At 39.0% G+C, this 18,552-nt stretch overlaps 1 protein-coding gene across 7 annotated transcripts in view; it reads left to right on the top strand.

Moving 5' to 3' along the window:
* The first annotated feature begins 382 nt into the window (after window positions 1-382).
* Window positions 383-18,552, top strand: part of LOC124235687 (zinc finger protein 37A-like) — a 36,425-nt gene continuing 18,255 nt past the window's right edge. For 3 of the 7 annotated variants that reach the window (XM_046654035.1, XM_046654041.1, XM_046654033.1), the window contains exons 1-3: window positions 383-625; window positions 2,389-2,447; window positions 18,356-18,482. In XM_046654035.1, the coding sequence (XP_046509991.1) occupies window positions 2,433-2,447; window positions 18,356-18,482 (142 nt within the window). In that variant the 5' untranslated portion in view covers window positions 383-625; window positions 2,389-2,432. Of the gene's footprint in view, window positions 661-2,388; window positions 2,448-18,355; window positions 18,483-18,552 lie in introns of all 7 variants that reach the window. The other 4 variants (XM_046654039.1, XM_046654034.1, XM_046654036.1 and 1 more) reach the window with 4 other exon arrangements.

The raw sequence follows: 18,552 nt of genomic DNA, 5'->3' as shown, positions 1-18,552 counted from the left end.
AGTATTGTTCGTTTCTCTTGCATTCAGAAAGCCTTGGCTCTCTTTAATAAACAGTTGAGAGAGTACATCAGGGAAATCTAATGAAAGAAGTATGTAATCTAGTTACTTATATTTACTTAAGATAAACAACGAATAAAACTGTTGTATAAATATGTCTCATGCTTGTACTTTATTTGCTAAATCTATCAATTCGACCCAATATGCCAAAAATCTCAGACCCTTTTCTAAGCCAGGTCTCGCAAAGGCTTAAGGGAAAGATACTGTGCGTTTTCTGGCGCAGGACCCGGGAGCCGCTCCGGACCTTCTGCGCATGTGCACTGCCGCCCCTCCCGGTTTGTTCTCGTTCGTCGGCCGCGGCCTCGCGAGGAGACGGCTCCGGAGCCTCCCGCGCACGAGCACCAAGGCTCAGGAGAGGAAGCTGCGGGCCCCAGAGGGTTGGGCGTGCGTGGACCTGGGGGTTTCGCGCTGTAGTGGCGGGTGGAGGAGGAAGCGGCTTTGTCGCCTGACCTGGCGTGAATCCGGCTCTGATTTTATGCGCGTGATGAGAACCGGAACGTCCCAGCGCTTGTTACCCAGTGGAACTTAATTTTCTCATGTCGGTGGTGAAGGGTCGTCCGAGGCCTGGGTAAGACCGCGCGGAAACCGGCCTCCGGGCGCTCGGTAGGCGTGCGCTTCTCTCCTTGGGGGCTCACTTAATCCTCCCAACCACCTGTGGGCAGTGTCGCGTCCCTGTGTTAACAGTGAAACAGGCTAGGAGAGGGGGTAGAAGTCCCAGTGGCGAACGGAGCAGGGGCAGGAGCAGGGATAGATCCCATCCCTCGTTCTCCGCCCGGCGTAAGACCTGGGCATACGTCAGGCACAGCCTCTAGCAGCTTCACGTGCAGTGTGCAAAAATGGTAGTAAGTCGGATATAAACCAGCATGTACTAACAGCTAAACGTAAGAGATGTATTATTTCCTCACTAGTACTATAGAAAGTGATAAAATAAATTTTTGATTAAGAGGCCCTAACCCCTCAAGGAATAATTTCGAAGTGAATGTGGCGTTGGATTGGGGGAATTTTTTCCTGTTTCCAAAGAACCTGTGAGTCTGGCACATAAATGGAGGGGTCCAGGTCCCTCTGACACCCTCCAGCCTTGCCGCTACCCTCAGTAGCAACAGTTTGCATTTGCAGAAAGTCCAGATCCAAGAGCTTTAGATCTTGGATGAATATTCTAACTGACTTAGGTCCAGCTTTCTTGGAACGAAGCAGACTCTTGTGAGGTAAGAAGGGGGATCCCAGGAGCAGGAATCCCTCGTAGGACAGTCAGTCAGTTGGCCTGAAAGCTCAGTAGAGATCCAGATCGAGGTGGAAGGAGCAAAGACTCCCGCTCAGTCAGAAGCAATTCAGGTCCTCCTGCCAGAACCGCTGTCATATCCAGATTCTCTTACAGAATGGGTGATGGTGGAAGCTTTGGGCTAACTTTCAGGAGAGATGTAAGCGGAGGCTGGGATAGGAGGGCAGGGCAAAAGGAACAGAAAATCCTGCTGCTTGGGGAGTAATGAAGGCGTCATGTCGAAGGAAGAGCTTACCAGCCACAGGGGAGGAAAGTACCTCCTTCGTTCTTTACTCCACTCTTTCTCGATTTTGAGCTGCTCGCTGGCTACAGCTCAGCTAGAGATATGCTGATGCTCCCTCTGTCCTGAACTTACAGAATCAGAGATGGTACTGCAAGAAAGGTCTTTAACTCTTACCTGTTTCTGCTTTACTTAAAAGTTGGGGGTGGGATGAGGTGGGCAGGAAGTGGGTCTAAAATGTTAATAGCTGGTTACAGTCACACGTTTTGTTGTGGCAGAATCAAGAGCAGACATTGAGTCTTTTGATGGCCTAGGCAGGTCTTGTCTTTGACAACAGTCAAGTCAAAACCAGTTTTTTTAAAAATCAAAAGATGCTTTTGAGAACTTGAAACCAAGTTAGAGCAAACTTTTTTTTCTCCAAGAAAGAACAGCCCATAAAACACCCATCGTTTTTTTCAGAACCTTGTTGGGATTCTCTGGTTTATAATGAACATTACAACCGGGGTATTTTTGCTCAGCATCAGTTTTAATGAAAGCAATATGTTTCATTCCTTGGCTTTTCCTAATTTGCTTAGTTAGTTTAATGTGTTTACCTTTTTCTGTGTTAGAGCATACATTGTTAATAAATCAGTAGAAAACAAATGTTTTTATATTTGAAAACTGGCAAGCACTGTAATCCTGCTAGAGCCATGCGTGGCCGTGGGGTGGTCCCTCCTTCCCTGTTATCCTTTCTGCCCCCTCTCAAGGCGTCTCCCCTTCAGAGGTGCTTTGCTGGTGGCTCTGTGGAGCTTTTTGGGCAGGACATCTCTCATGAGCTTTCCTTCTTTCTCAGCTGTACTCTCACAATTCTCTACACTGTTCCAGGACCAGAAGAAAATGATCACATCCCAGGTGAGTTGTTCATTTATTCACAGTTTTGTTTTTTAACAGTGATTTTGTGAGGTTTGTAAAATGTCTATACACTCATGGAATAGTAGAAATAAATATGTTAACATGGAAAATATAGAGCAGAAGTCAGCAAATTACAGTGCATGGTTCAAATGCAGCTTACTGCCTACTTTTTTATTGCCCACAATCTCAAGAATTTTTAGGTGGTTGAGAAACAAATCAAGAGTAATATTGTGTGATGTGAAAATTGTATGAAATTAAAATTTCAGTGTCTATAAAATTTTATTGGGACACAGCTGTGCTTATTCATTTATGGCTATGGCTGCTTCACATTACAAGGGCAGAGTTGAGTGGTTATGACAGAGATTATGGCTCACAAGGCTAAAATATTTACTATGTGACCATTTGCCAAAAATGTTTGCTGACCTCCAATACAGAGTAGCAGATCAATAGTAGGGCAAAGATGCCATGTAGGTAGATGCAGATCTTGTGATCTTACTGAGTTGTGAAACTGAAACATAAAAATGTTTTTTGAGGGGCGGGCCTGGTGGCGCAGCAGTTAAGTTCGCAATTCTGCTTCAGTGTCCCAGGGTTCGCAGGTTTGGATTGCGCATCACTTGGCAAGCCATGCCGTGGTTGGCATCCCACATATAAAGTAGAGGAAAATGGGCACGGATGTTAACTCAGGGCCAGTCTTCCTCAGCAAAAAGAGGAGGCCTGGCGGCAGATGTTAGCTCAGGGCTAATCTTCCTCCAAAAGAAAAGTTTTTTGATAGTTCATTAGGTGACATTGTGAATCTCCCAATGACAATCCTACAATTACAATTACATAAAGAACTGGTAGGAATAAAGTGAATAATTCTTATCTAATCCAGGAGAAAAGTTAAGATGTCAAAAAAAAGTATGTGATTAATTCAAATGAATTGAGCCAGCATTAGGACTCAAGGTTGTTCAAAGGGACAAGTCTGGGTAAACCACGGGGATGTAGAGTGGTTGGCAGGATGAGGCAGGCTTTCCCAGCCCTGGAGACTGGGCAGAATCTAAATCTTTGCAGAGTCTCTCGAGGGATTCCACTCTTCTTTAATTGTGGTAAAATACACATAACATGAAATTCACATTCTAACCATTTTAAAGTGTAGAATTCAGTGGCATTTAGTACAGTCACAGTGTTCTAAGTTCACAATACCACCATCTATTTCCACAATATTTTCATCACACTAAGAGGAAACCCCATACCCTTAATAAGCAGTAGCATAACTTTATAAGCAGTTACTCCCCATTGCCCTCAGCCCCTACCAATGACTAATCTGTTTTCCATTTATGGATTTTCCTCATATAAGTGGAATCATACAATATGTAGCCTTTTGTGTGTGGCTTTTTTCTCTTAGCACGATGTTTTCAAGATCATCCATGTTGTAGCATGTATCACTACTTCATCCCTTTTTATGACTGAATAATATTGCGTTGTAGGTATATACCACCTTTTATTTATCCATCAATTGATGGGAATTAGGAGTGATTCTGTGTTTGGCTATTGAGAATAGTGCTGCTAAAGCATGAATGGGCCATGCTTTCCCTTTTGTATGCCTTGTGGTTTTTTGGTTGAACACTGGACATTTGAATCTAATAATGTAGTAACTCTAGAAATCAGATTCTCCCCCTTCTGTAGGGTTTGCTCTATTTTCTTACTGTTTTTGTTGATTGTTTTTGTTTTTTGGTTGTTGTAGGCTGTCTCTGCCAAGGATTAACCTGATGCATAAACTAAATGTCTTCTTAGGTCTTTTCTGAGCCCTTCCTTGGATGTGCACTGTCACTTTCTAATATTCCCAGCATATGCAATTGTTTTTGCATGTCCTAATGTTCAACGTTTGGTTCCAGAAAGGGGAACAGCAAAAACTGAAGGGGGAAGAGCAAAAAATGAAGGGGCTTGCAACAAAGGGGAGCAGTGCAAAAACAATGGCTAGCTGCCTCTTTGCCCCTCTGTGGTCAGAAGCATCAATCAGCAGTCAGAGCACAGATTCCCAATATTTGGAGGACATAGTCCTTTCTCCCACCAGAGCTCCCACAAGTTGTGTGCAGTAGCTGCTAATATGGTATGAGCTGAAATTGACAAAAGTATACCATCCAAGCCTTCCCCTGGAAGTTGCAAGCCTTCAACAGACTCCAGAGTTCCAAAGTCTTACATCAGACAGATTCTGCCAGTGCAGTTGTTGTCTTTGTGGGGAGACATGTCTGTGGGGAGATGTTTGGGTTGTTTCCACCTTTTGGCTATTTTGAATAGTGCTGCTATGAACGTGTGTGCATGTACTTCTTGTTTTCAGTTCCTTTGGATATATATATAGGAGTGGAATTGCTGGCTCATATGGCAATTCTACATTTAACTTTTTGAGGAGCAGCCAAACTGTTTTCCACAGCAGCTTGAACCATTTTTCATTTCCACCAGAAATGTATGATGGTTCTGGATTCTCTAATTCTGACCAAAACTTGTTTAGTATTTCTTGATTATTGCCGTGCTAGTGTTTGTGAAGTGGTACCTCGTTATGATTTTGATATGCATTTCCCTAATGACTAATAATGTTGAGCATCTTTTTGCATTGGCCATTTTTTTAATCTTTGGAGAAATGTCTATTCAAGTTCTTTGCCCATATTTTAATTGGGCTATTTGTCTTTTTTGTTGAGTTGTAAAAGTTCTATATATATTCTGGATATCACACCTTTGTCAGATTTGTGATTTGCAAATATTTTCACCCATTATGGAGATAGTCTTTTTCTTGATAAGGTCCTTTGATGTACAGAAGTTTTAAATTTTGATGAAGTCCAATTTATCTATTTTTACTTTTATTGCTTATACTTTTGGTATCATATCTAAGAATACATTACCAAATCCAAGATTACGAAGATTTACTTCTATGTTTTCTTCTAAGAGTTTTATGGTTTTAGCTCTTATATTTAGATCAATTTTGAGTTAATTTTTGAATATGGTGTTGAGCTAGTTAGTTGTCCAATATCATTCTTTCTCTGGGATATCCAGTTGTCCCAGGACTGGACTATTCTTTCCCCATTGAATGGTTTTGGCCCTCTTGTTGAAAACCAGTTGACCATAGATGTGTAGGTTTATTTCTGGACTCTGTACTATTCCATTGGTCTTCGTGTTTGTTCTTAAGGCAGTACCACACTGTTTTGATTACTGTAGCTTTGTGGTAAGTTTTGAAATCAGGGAAGTGTGACTCCTCCTAATTTGTACTTTTCGTTTGTTTAAGATTGTTTGGACTATTCAAGACTGCTTGTAATTGTGTAATTTTGGGCATCAGCTTTCCCATTTCTGCAAAAAAGGCTGTTGGAATTTTAATAGGGATTGTAATCTACAGATCACTTTGGATAGTGCTGCTGTTTGAATAGTATCAGATCTTTCCATCCGTGGGCACAGAATGTCTTTCTATTTATTAGGTCTTTAATTTCTTTTAGCAATGTTTTGTAGTTTTGTATATCCTTGATTAAATTTATTACTATCTATTTTATTCTACGTGTTATAAATAGAATTGTTTTCTTAATTTCCTTTTCAGTTTGTTCATTGCTGGCATAGAAGAAACCTGATTATTGTGTTGATTTTGTATTCTGCAATTTTGGTGAATTCATTTATTAGCTCTTCTAGCTTTTTTGTGTATTCTTTGGGATTTTCTATATATAGGATAATGTTATATGCAAATAGAGATAGCTTTGCTCCTGTTTTCCAAATTTGGGTTTATTTTATTTCTTTTTCTTGCCTAACTGCTCTGGCTAGAACTTTTAGTACAGTGTTGAATAGCAGTGGTGAAAGTGGGCATCCTTGTCCTCTTCCTGATCTTAGTGAGGGAGCTTTCAGTCTTTCACTGTTGGGTATATTAGCTGTTGGTTTTTCATATATGCCTTTTATCATGTTGAGAAAGTTTGCCTCTGTTCTTTATTTTCATAGTGTTTTTATCATCAAGTGGTGTTGGATTTTGTTATTTTTTTTCCTGCATCAATTGAGAAGATCATTTAGTGTTTTTTGTTTGTTTTACTGGAGTGGTGCATTACACAGATTGATTTTCTTACGTTGAACCACTGTTGTATTCCTGGGATACATCCTGCTTGGTCATGGTATATAATCCTTTTTTTTTTTCTTTCTGCTTTTTCTCGCCAAATCCCCCCCTGTATATAGTTGTATATTTTAGTTGTGGGTCCTTCTAGCTGTGGCATGTGGGACGCCACCTCAACATGGCTTGATGAGTGGTGCCATGTCCATGCCCAGGATCTGAACCAGAGAAGCCCTGGGCTGCCGTAGTGGAGCGCACAAACTTAACCACTCAGCCACATGGCCGGCCCCCTATAATCCTTTCAATATACAACTTAATTTGGTTTGCTACTATTTTATTGAGGATTTTTGCATCTATATTCCTAAGGGATATTGATTTATAATTTTCTTGTGAAGTCTTTAATCTAATTTTGGTGTCAAGATAATGCTGTCTTCATAGAATGAGTTAGGAAGCATTTCCTCCTCTTCTATTTTTTGGGAGAGTTTGAGAAGAGTTGGTGTTAATTCTTCCTTAATTGTTTGGTAGAATTCACCAGTGAAGGCATCTTTTCCTGGGCTTTTCTTCATTGGGCAGTTCTTCATTACTGATCTCTCTTTACTTGTTATATGTCTGTTGAGATTTTGTATTTTTTCATAAGTCAGTTTTGGTAATTTGCCTTTTTCTAGGAACTTGTCCATTTCATCTAGTTATCTAAGTTATTGGTTTACAGTTGTTTATAGTATTTTATAATTTTCTCCCTCTAATGTTCCCACCTTCATTTCTGGTTTTAGTTCCTTGTGTCCTCTCTCTTTTTCTTAGTCTGTATGGCCAAAATCTTATTAATTTTGTGTTTCTATTCAACGAATCAACTTTGGGATTTACTTTGTCTATGGTTTTCTATTCTCTGTTCATTTATCTTTGCTCTGATATTTATTTCCTTCTTTTTGCTAGTTTTGGGTTTCATTGCTCCTTTTTTCCTAGTTCCTGAGGCTGTAAAGTAATGCTGTTGTTTTGAGATCATCCTGCTTTGTTAATGTAGGCATTTACTGCTATAAATTTTCCCATGAGTATGCCTTTGGCTGTATCTGATAAGTTCTGATATGTTGTATTTTCTTTTGTGTGTATTTCCTAATTTTCCTTGTTATTTCTTCTTTGACCTATTGGTTGTTTAAGATTGTATTGTTTAACATTCACTTATTTTTTAATTTTCCAGTTTTCACTTTGTTACTGATTTCTAGCTTTATTTTTATTATGGTCAGACAAGGTACTTACGATGATTTCAGTCTTTATAAGTGTATTGAGACTTGTTTTGTGGTTGAACCTATGGTCTATCCTGTACAGTGTTTCATGTGCACTTGGGAAGAATGTATATTCTGCTTTAGTAGGTGGAATGTCATACATACTTTTCTTATGTCTAGATGCTTTATGGTGTTGTTCAAGTACTCTATTTTATTGTTCATCTTTTATCTAGGTGTTTGATTCATTAATTGAAGTGGGGTAGTGAAATCTCCACCTATTATTGGTAGAACTCTGTATTTCTCCTTTCTAATCTGTCAACATTTGCCCCATATATTTTGATTCTCTCTTCTTTGGTACATATATGATTTTGATTGATCTATTTTCTTCATGAATTAACCATTTTCTAAATATGTAATGTCCTTTGTCTCTTTTAACAGTTTTTGACTTATAGTATATTTTTTCTGATATTAGTTTAGCTATCCAGCACTCTTTTGGTTGCTACTTGCATGGGTATTTTTTTCCACCCTTTTACTTTCAACTCACTATGCCTTTGGATCGAAAATGATTTCTTTTGTAGACAGCATATTGCTGGATCATGGTTTTTTTTTTAATTTTTAATTTTTAAATTTTTTTTTTAAAGATTGGCACCTGAGCTAACAACTGTTGCCAATCTTCATTTTTTTTCCCCTGCTTTTTCTCCCCAAATCACCCTAGTACGTAGTTGTATATATATATATTTTTAGTTATGGCTCCTTCAAGTTCTAGCATGTGGGACGCTGCCTCAGCGTGGCCTGATAAGCGGTGCGATGTCCATGCCCAGGATCTGAACCAGTGAAACCCTGGGCCGCCGAAGCAGAGCTTGTGAACTTAACCACTCAGCCAGGGGGCCGGCCCATGTTTTTTTTAATCCTGTCTGCCAGTCTCTGCCTTTTCATTGGTGAGTTTAATCCATCTACCTTTAGTGTAATTATTCATGAGGGAAGACTTCTGCAGCTGTGTTCTTTCTTTTCTGTGTGTCTTATACCATTTTTGTCCCTAATTTTCTCCGTTACTGCTTTCTTTTCTTTTTAGTTGATTTGATTGTAGTATACTGATTTGATTCCCTTCTCATTTTCTTTTGGGTATATAATTTAGATATTTTCTTAGTGGCTGCCATGGGGATTAATATTAACATTGAAATTTATAACAGTCTAGTTTGAATTGATACCAATGTAGCATCAATAGCCTGTAAAAACTGTTCTCCTATACTGCCGTGTTTCTCTACTCCATGGTGTTACTTTCTCAAATTGCACCTTTATAAATTTTGTGTCCAATAACATAGACTTATAATTATTTCTTATGCATTTGTCTTTTAAATTGTGTAGGAAAAACAAAAGTCAAGTTACATACCAAAAATACAATAATACTGGCTTTTTTTTTTTTAAGATTTTATTTTTCCCTTTTCTTCCCCAAAGCCCCCCCAGTACATAGTTGCATATTTTTAGTTGTGAGTCCTTCTAGTTATGGCATGTGGGATGCCGCCTCAGCGTGGCTTGATGAGTGGTGCCATGTCCACACCCAGGATCCGAACTGGCGAAACCCTGGGCTGCCGAAGCAGAGCATGTGAACTTAACCACTTGGCCACGGGGCTGGCCCTAAATACTGGCTTTTATATTTGACTATATAGTTACCTTTATTACCTTTACTGGAGATCTTTATTTCTTTTTTGGCTTTGACTGACTGCCTCATATCAACTCAAGGACATCTCTTTAGCATTTCTTATAGGACAGGTCTGCTGGTAACAAACTTCCTAGGATTTGTTTATCTGGGGATGTCTTAATTTCTCCATTTTTGAAGGATAGTTTGCTGGAAATAGAGTTTTTGGTTGATGGTTTTCTCTTTAACAGTTTAAAGATATCATACCACTGCTTTCTGGCCTCCATGGTTTCTAATGAAAAACAGGCTTTTAATCTTATGGAGAATTCCTTGTATGTGATGAGTCACATTTCGACCTGAAGGACGTCCTTTAGCATTTCTTACAGGGTAATCTAGTGGTGACGAACTCCCTTGATTTATGTTTATCTGAAAATGTCCTCATTTTAGAAAGCCGTTTTTCATGAGTATAGAATTCTCAATTGACAGGTTTTTTTCCCCAGCACTTTGAATATATCAACCCAGTGCCTTTGGTCTTCAAGGTTTCTGCTGAGAAGCTGCTGCTAATCTTACTGAGGATCTTTGTGTTTGATGAGTTGCTTTTCTCTTGCTACTTTCAAGATTCTCTTTGTCTTTTTCTTTCTACAATTTGATTATGTCTCAGTGGATGTATTTGAGATTATCCTACTTGGTGTTCATTGAGTTTCTTAGATGTGTAGATTCATGTCTTTCATCAAATTTGGGAAGTTTTGGGCCATTATTTCTGTAAAGATTCTTTCTATCCACCTCTCTCTCTCATTCTCTACAACTCCCATAATATTTATGTTGGTCTGTTTGATGGTGTCCTGTAGGTCCCTTTGGTTCTGTTTACTTTTCTTCATTTTTTTGTTTGCTTCTCAGACTTTATGATTTCAATTGCCCTTTTTTTAAAGTTAGCTGATTCTTTTCTGTGTGCTCAAATCTGCTGCTAAACACTTCTAGTGAATTTTTCGTTTCAGTTATGATACTTTTCAGTTCCAGAATTTCTATTTGTTTCTTTTTTATAGTTTTCTCTGTTTATTTATGTTCTTTGGTTCATAAATTATTTTCCTGTTTTCATTTACTTTTTTGCCTTATGGTTTAGCTTTTTAAGCATATTTGATACAGTTGATTTAAAGTCTTTGTTTAGAAAGTTCAATGTTTGGCCTTCCCCAGGGACATTTCTGTCAATTTATAGTTTTCCTTAGATTGGGCCGTACTTTCCTGTTTCTTTGTATGTTTTGTGATTTTTGTTGTTCTTGTTGTTGAAACTAAACCTTTGTATATTATAATGTTATAACTTTAGAGATCACTTTCTTGCCCTTCTCCAGGCATTGCTGTTCTTGATTTTTTTTTTAAAGCTTCAGTGCATGGTTGTGTATCCTAGTTGTTAGTTTTTAGTGAGCCACCCCCACAGTATGACAACTGACAGACAGGTGGTGTGGTTCCATGACTGGGAAATGAACTTGGGCTGTGGTGGTGAGAGCACCGAATCTTAACCACCAGGGCTGGCTTGAGTTCTTGATTGTTGAAGGCTGTAGTTATCCATTTCTTTTTTTTTTATGACTTTTCCAAACTGTTTGTTTGGAAAGCTGTGTTTCTTGTCATGTGTGCTCACTGGATTCTCTGTGACCTTATAGCTTGTGTTCAGTTAGGGTTTTGACAGTCTTTTTATTGAAGGTTAGAATAAAACAAACAAGCAAAAAACTCCAAACTCCCACTTTCCCAGTCTTTGTAAATTGGCTTTGTGCTGGAGTGCTTCTTTAGGACTTAGTGTGTGCATGTGCAGCTCGGTCTAAGCTTTCACATCCTGCTTGCACGGAGTGTTAAGATCAGCCAAAGGTGAAAGCTTAGGATCTTGTGAGGTCTTTTCCAGGCATGCTCTTGTCCTGGGTATGTGTCTTGTATGGCTTTCTAAATTCCCCAAGGTACACAGGTACTTTTGATTACTCTAATTTCCCAAAGAAACTCACAAGTTTTTTCCCCAGGCTTTAGGCAGTCTATTGTATGTCTCTACTGTAATCTTTTGCCCCAGGTAGCTATGGGTTTTTCTTGTCTTACAGTGTTTTTTAGCAATGTCCACTCCTTTTCTGCCTTGAGTGAGTTCTGATTTATATGAAGCAGAGATATGTGCTTTGCATTAGTCCTCAACTCCAGACAGATTAGAACAAACACAATAATTTGTGAATAAGATCTGCTCTGCAGCCTTGGAACTAGGGGCTAGGGTCCCACATGGGAATATGGGCTGCCATCTTTAAGACTGCCACCAGGCCAGGGAGGGAGTGGCACAAGGGCAAATAGACCTACCACAAAACTGTCCTACTGTTTTTAAGTTGCGTTTTTGTTGATTTGGTGTTTGCTTGGTTGCTATAAACCTTTGACTGTTTTCCAGAGTGTGACAAAGTTGGTTCTGACTGTTTCTGCTCTTTTTTTGATATTTCTATGGAAGGATGAGCATTTGGTGCTGCCTACTGTACCATTTTGCTGGTGTCACTTCAGTACTTATTTGGTTTCATTGTTGTTGCTTAATTTTTTCTTTTATGACTTTTCCTGGATTGATGACTTTTCTTTTGTTTTTCTGGTAGTTTGAAAGTTTGTTATTCTCTAGTTGATTATCTTGACACAATTTTAAATGTATATATTTCTGTATTAGCATCAAATTTTTATTGTCTCTAGTAGCATTTAAACAAGATGTGATTGTTTTTTTATTGAGCTATAATTGACATAAAACATTACATTAGTTTCAGGTGTACAACATAATGATTTCATATTTGTATATATTGCGAAATGATAAACAAGATCTGATTTTTTTGGTAAGTTTTTATTTCTCTCTCCCATATTCTATGTTTTATAGAGATCATCTTAGTAGTTTTTTTACATGTTGAATGTTAATTTTTTTTATTCTTAATAATTGAAGTGCTAATGAGTTAGACTTGATTTTGTTGTCCCAGTGTGAAAGGTAGTTTGTGGAAACAGTTGTTCTTGAGCTCTAGAAGAGCTGTAATTTAAGAATGGCTGTGTGTGAGGCCCTTTAAGTGTCATCCCTTTATCAGCTCATGTAATTCCAACAGTTTTCAGAGTTAGCTTACACTTTTATGTAATTTCAGAGCTGATGAATGCCAGTGAATAAAGGTTTATATGTGGAAGGCAGATAGGATAATTTACCCATGAGAAAATTGTGAATAGTTAGGACATTTTATCTGATTTTGAGGCCAGTGCACGCTGCCTGTGCCTCCTTTAAGTCATCTGCTCTTGTTTCAAGAAGATTAGGAAATACCAGAACTGTTTGCAGAAAGTGAGTTTGAAGTTCCCTTTGCTGTGTGTTGCAGACTGCTGAAAAAGATGATCTGGATATTCTTTGTCTTTTATTGCAGATTTTATCATCTCATTTTCGGTTGCATACTTGAGAAGTTGACTTTACAGCTACAGATGCTTAATTGATTAGTGGAGCCCTGGCACTTCCCTTATTTCAGGACATCTCAGTTTCTGAGTCCTCAGCATGTGGCAGTATCCATGGTCACAGTGGAGGGAGGCTTAAGATACATGTACTCTCTCAGGAAGTTAACAGTCTTATGCCACCTGTTCACTAAATCACCGAACTGCTTCCCTTCCATTTATAACCCTAGTAGCTGTCTTCTCTGGCTTTACCAGAAACTGGTTAATGTTGGTCTCTTACATTCCCAGTTATTTCTTATATGTCACGTACAGTAGTCTTCCCTTATCTGTGGTTTTGCTTTCCACAGTTTCAGTTATCTGTGGTCAACTGTGGTCCAAAAATATTAAATGGAAAATTCCAGAAATAAACAATTCATAGGTTTTAAATTGTGTACCATTCTAAGTAGCATGATGAAATCTCACACCATCCTGCTTTGTCCCACCAGGGATGTGAATCATCTCATTGTCCAGCATATCCATGCTGTATATGCTACCTGCCTGTTAGTCATTTAGTAGCTGTCGCAGATCAGCTATCAGATCAACTGTCACAGTATTGCAGTGCTTGTATTCAACCAACCTTTATTTTATCTCATAATGGCCCCAAAACACAAGAGTAGGGATGCTGGCAGTTTGGATATGCCAAGGAGAAGCTATAAAATGCTTCTTTTAAGTGAGAGGGTGAAAGTTCTCAACTTAATAAGGAAAGAAAAAAAAATCATATGCTGAGGTTGTTAAGATCTGTGGTAACTTTTTTTGTAGTATATTGTAATTGTTCTATTTTATTATTAGTTATTGTTAATCTCTTACTGTGCCTAGTTTGTAAGTTAAACTTTATCATAGGTATGTATATATAGGAAAAAACATAGTATATGTAGGGTTTAGTATTATCTGTGGTTTCACGCATCCACTGGGGGTCTTGAAACATACTCCCTGTGTCTAAGGGGGGGAGCTGCTGTACTCCTTGTCCTTGGCTTCTGCTCTTTTGACAGAGTGCATTCTGGAATATTTTGCAAAATGTGTTCAGGGATTTATAGTTTTTTAATTTTTATATATTTATTTTTCTTTGTTGTATAAATGTATTTACCTGGTTATGTAATTCTGGGGGAAAAAGAGCTACTGCCCTCAGAAAATTGTGGGCATCTCTCTCTCTCTCCATTTTCTTCTGTTATTTATTTTTGCTGAGGATAAATCAAGCGTCAGTTTGATTCTTATTTCTTTGTCGCTGTGATATTGCGATTTATAAGGGAAATATATATTTGGTCATTTAGATAACCAAAATATATTTCTCATATGTATTTGGTCTTTGTCTATGGTTCTTGGCTCACAGTTCCCCAAATCCCTGGAATTTCCTAAGTGTTGAGGGTGATAAATGTGTCTCGTGTTGTAAAGGTGTCTCTGTTTTAAAGTATATAAATTAAATATAAGTTAATAAGGTGACTTTTAGAAAGCACCTAAGGATGGAAAGGGGAGAGGGGCTAGAGATTGAATCAATCACCACTGGCCAGTGATTTAATCAATCGTGCCTATGTAATGAAGCTCCATAAAACCCCCAAAGGACAGGGTTCCTAGAGCTTCGAGGTTAGTGAACATGTGGAGCTTCTGGGAGAGCTCTGCGTCTGTAAGAGGCATGGAAGCTCCACACCCTTTCCCCGTATATTGTCCTACACATTTCTTTCCTCTGGATGTTCATCTGTCTCCTTTATCATATCCTTTTATAATAAATTGGTAATCCAGTAAGTAAACTGTTTCTTTCAGTTCTGTGAGCCAGTCTAGCAAATTGATTGAACCCAAGGAAGGAGGGGGTCATGGGAACCTCTGCTTTATAGCCACTTGGTCAGAAGCACAGGTAACAGCCTGGACTTGTGACTGGTGTCTAAAGTGGTGGTGAGGGACAGGCTTGTAGGACTGAACACTTAAACTGTGGATTCTGACGCTGTCTCCAGGGAGACAGCGTCAGAATTGAGTTGAATTCTTGGACACCCTGCTGGTGAATTATTTGTTCGTGTCGGAGAAAACCTCCTCCATACTGGAAACGGAGTCTCAGAATACCCAATTTAGTAGCCAATCATTGCTTGTTTGCTTTCACAGAAGTTTGAGGATTTCTAATTGGATTTCAGAAATTTCATTAGGTTGAGCTACACGTTTTTACTTTTTTTCGAGAAATCCTCCTTGGCATTAATTGTGTCCTTAAGATTTGAAGATTTCATGTATCTCTTCAGGGACATCTTCTGTTATTTCTTTTTTTTCTTCTCTTCTATCCTATGTGATGTATCCTGGAATTTCTTCTAGAATGGCTTTTATCTCCTGATTTATCCATATTTTATAAACTCTTCTTCATTATTTCTCTGATTTTTATTTTGTTATGAGAGATTTGTACAATTTTGTATTCTATATCCAATTTGTTTTCTAGTAGCATTTTGAGGGCATTTCTTTTGTGTTCTCACAATTAAGCAAATGTGAAAATTTATTTTGAGTACTCTCTCTTTTCTCTCTGATGGATTCTTTTAGCCAACTATTCTCACTTTATATGGAAGCAGTATTCTCTTGAACATCTTTGAGGATTCTATTTAGAATATTTTGAAACTTTCCCCTATTTCTTGTACTCTTTTCCCCTTACTGTTCAATCATTCTGTTCATTCTGATTGCTTACTTTTCATATTTTGGTTTTCCCCACCTGTTTGGTAAAGTCTTCATTTTCCTTTCATGTTTCCCCATGAAGGTCTAGTTTGAGAAGCACAGGTAACTGTGGCAAATTGACTTCGTAGATATGGATATAGATATGAATGTATCTGACATCTCACCAGAGGGTTCTGTAGGTGAATGGGTGGGGCATGGACATGGGAGGACCCTGCTTCAGGCCAGGCAGAAAGGAAACAGGCAAGCAAGCAGAAGGTCCCCCTTCAGCTGCTGAAATGGAGAATGCTGTATCCTGAGGTTAGAGTACTAAGGTCCGTTTCATTAAGTGGTTTTTCTTTTAAAGAAAATACGTGCTGTTATGGACAATTGAAGTTTTGGGAATTGCATTTCTTAGTTGGCTTTACTTTGGATAGAACTCTCCATTTATATATAGAACTGGTTTTTAAAAAAGCCCCTGGCTTTATATAGAATGGCTACTCATCAGCTTCAGTCTTCATTGACTGCTGGATGTCTGCAGATAGGGGGCAAGGGTGCCCTGAAAGTCAGTTATTTTGCCAGTAAGCTACTTTGTCACCTATGCTGACCCCTTACCCTGGTTGGAAGGCTCAGAGCTTGGAGGTCTCTGGCTGTAGCTGGAAGCCTCCTCTTCTGCCCACTTCTGTACTTGTATAAGTTGCAGGTACCATGATTCTAGTTTCTCTTGTCTGATATCGTCTACTGATACCTTCTGAAAGTTACATAAAATTGTCTTTTTTGGTGTATTCTACTGTTATTTGCACATTTCTTTTTTGTTTTTTGTTTCTTCTACTCATATTGTTGGAGGCATCAGAAGTAGATGTTTAAGTCCACCATCTTTAATTGGAAGGGACAGTTATTTGTGAAACTATCTCCTTTACTGTTTCCACTATTCTCTTGTCATCTGGTTCTGTTCTCACATTTCAAAAAAGTCTCTTCTCAGGGCTGGCCCCATGGCCTAGTGGTTAAGTTCAGTGCACTCTGCTTTGGTGGCCCAGGTTCAGTTCCTGGGTGTGGACCTATGCCACTTGTCAGTGGCCGTGTTGTGGCAGTGACCCACATACCAAAAAAAAAAAAAAAATAGAGGACGATTGGCAACAGATGTTAGCTCAGGGTGAATCTTCCTCAGGGGGGATAAATCCTTTCTCAGCCTTCATAGCCTAGTCTATTTTCTTTTTCTGCCAGCCACTTGAATATTGGTGTTCCCTCAAATTCTGTGCTGGTGTTTTTCTTTCCTCAATCTTTGTCTCCTCTGAGCATCTGATTCACTCTGGTGACCCCAGTGACACAGAGTTGTCATTTTCACCCAAATCCTTATTTTCATACTAGACCTCTCTCCTGAACTCCAGAATCATTTATCCAACTTTCAAGTGGGTATTTCCATTTCCGTGTTCTGAGGACATTTAGAGTGCTATATGTCTAGCATCCATTTCATTGCTACTCTGCATCTACCCTGCTCTTCCTTCTTTTCCCTGAACTTGACAGGTTCCCAGAACCTCCAAGTCTGCTCATGCAGACCCTCTGGGAATAACTCTTCCTCTCTTCCTTTGCTTAATGAGTTCCCTGTTTTGTATATCCACCATTGCCCCTTTAATATACATGATGTAGCTCCAACACTGCTCTCCAGCACAGTCTCCACCCTGCTTTGGGAGCATTGCTTCCTTAGTGACAGATTGTGTAACTGGGACTGGAGGGTCTATTTCCATTTTACCATTGGCTTCCTGTTACAGCCACGCATTACTTGATGACAGGATACATTCTGAGAAATGCGTCCTTAGGAGGTGTCATCTTTGTGCGAACATTGTAGAATGTGCTTTCACCAACCTAGGTAGTATAGCCTGCTACACAGCTAGGCCATATGGTACTAATCTTATGGGCCCGCTGTCGTGTATGCAGTCCGTTGTTCACCGAAAGATTGTTGTGTGGTGGATGACCGTATTCACAGCAAGGACTTGGGGCAGGTGGAGGCTGGTGGGAGGGAGGCTATGTCCCAAGGGAGTGTGCAAGATAGTTTTGTATATATCAAATTTTGTCAATGTTTTAGGGCATGAGAAGAAAATACTAGCTTGTCTATTTACATTTTTATCTGAAGAATAACAAAATTAAGCTCTCCTCGTATGTGAATTGATGGTATTTTATTTAATTTATAGATAAATATAAATAAAACTGGTGGTGACTCAAGAATTTTACTCATTAGTTGAGTGATTAAATATTTGAAGATCACTAACAGGATTAAAGCCAAGTATATTTCCTAGTTTCCTCCCCTAACCCCTCCCTCCACCTCTGCAGCCTTTATCGCATCACAGGTTCAGATCTGCTCTCTTGCCCTATCGTGCAGTTCCATTGACTTGCCACATGTTTTTTCAGATCTTTCTTAACTTTTCTTGCAGTTTTGCCATATATTTGCAAAGAAACTACTATTCATATTTAAGCACTGAAAGTATTATCTGCTCAGTGAAATCCAAGGTGCTAATACTCTCACATGAACTTGCACAGAATCTGTTTATGACCCCTGTCTGTGTTGCACATGTTTATAGTATGGGTCCTTTAAGTCCTATGGTAGGCATGTCTTTGTGTGTTTCCTTATGAGGGTCAGTTCTTTGAGACCAAGAAGAGTATTTTGTTCAAGCTGAGATTCTCATAAACTTGGACAGTGTCAGGCACATGTAGGCACTCAGATATTTTTGCATTAAGTAATAGATTAATTCACCAATGATATTTCTACTACGATTTCTTTTTTCTTACAAAATGTAACACAACAAGCTATATAGTAGAGGTCCTTTGTAACATTTTCCGGTCAATTTTCAACAATAAAAATGGTGAGGATTCGTCTTTAAACACCTTTTTTTTCACATCACCTGATTCTGACCACTTCAGATTGAGCAGAAATGTGCTTTTCCAGGGATCGTTGTCATTCAGGGATGTGACTGTGGGCTTCACCCAGGAGGAGTGGCAGCACCTGGACCCTGCTCAGAGGACCTTGTACAGGGACGTGATGCTGGAGAACTACAGCCACCTCATCTCGGTGGGTAGGTAGCAGTTGTTTCCTATGCAGAGCCCCAGTATGCATGTCCTTTTTTATTTACAGAAACTTGTGGA

The sequence above is a fragment of the Equus quagga genome, chromosome 2 (genome assembly GCF_021613505.1).
Source record: "Equus quagga isolate Etosha38 chromosome 2, UCLA_HA_Equagga_1.0, whole genome shotgun sequence".
Taxonomy (NCBI): Eukaryota; Metazoa; Chordata; class Mammalia; order Perissodactyla; family Equidae; genus Equus; species Equus quagga.
This window is presented reverse-complemented; position numbering and strand designations above follow the sequence as displayed.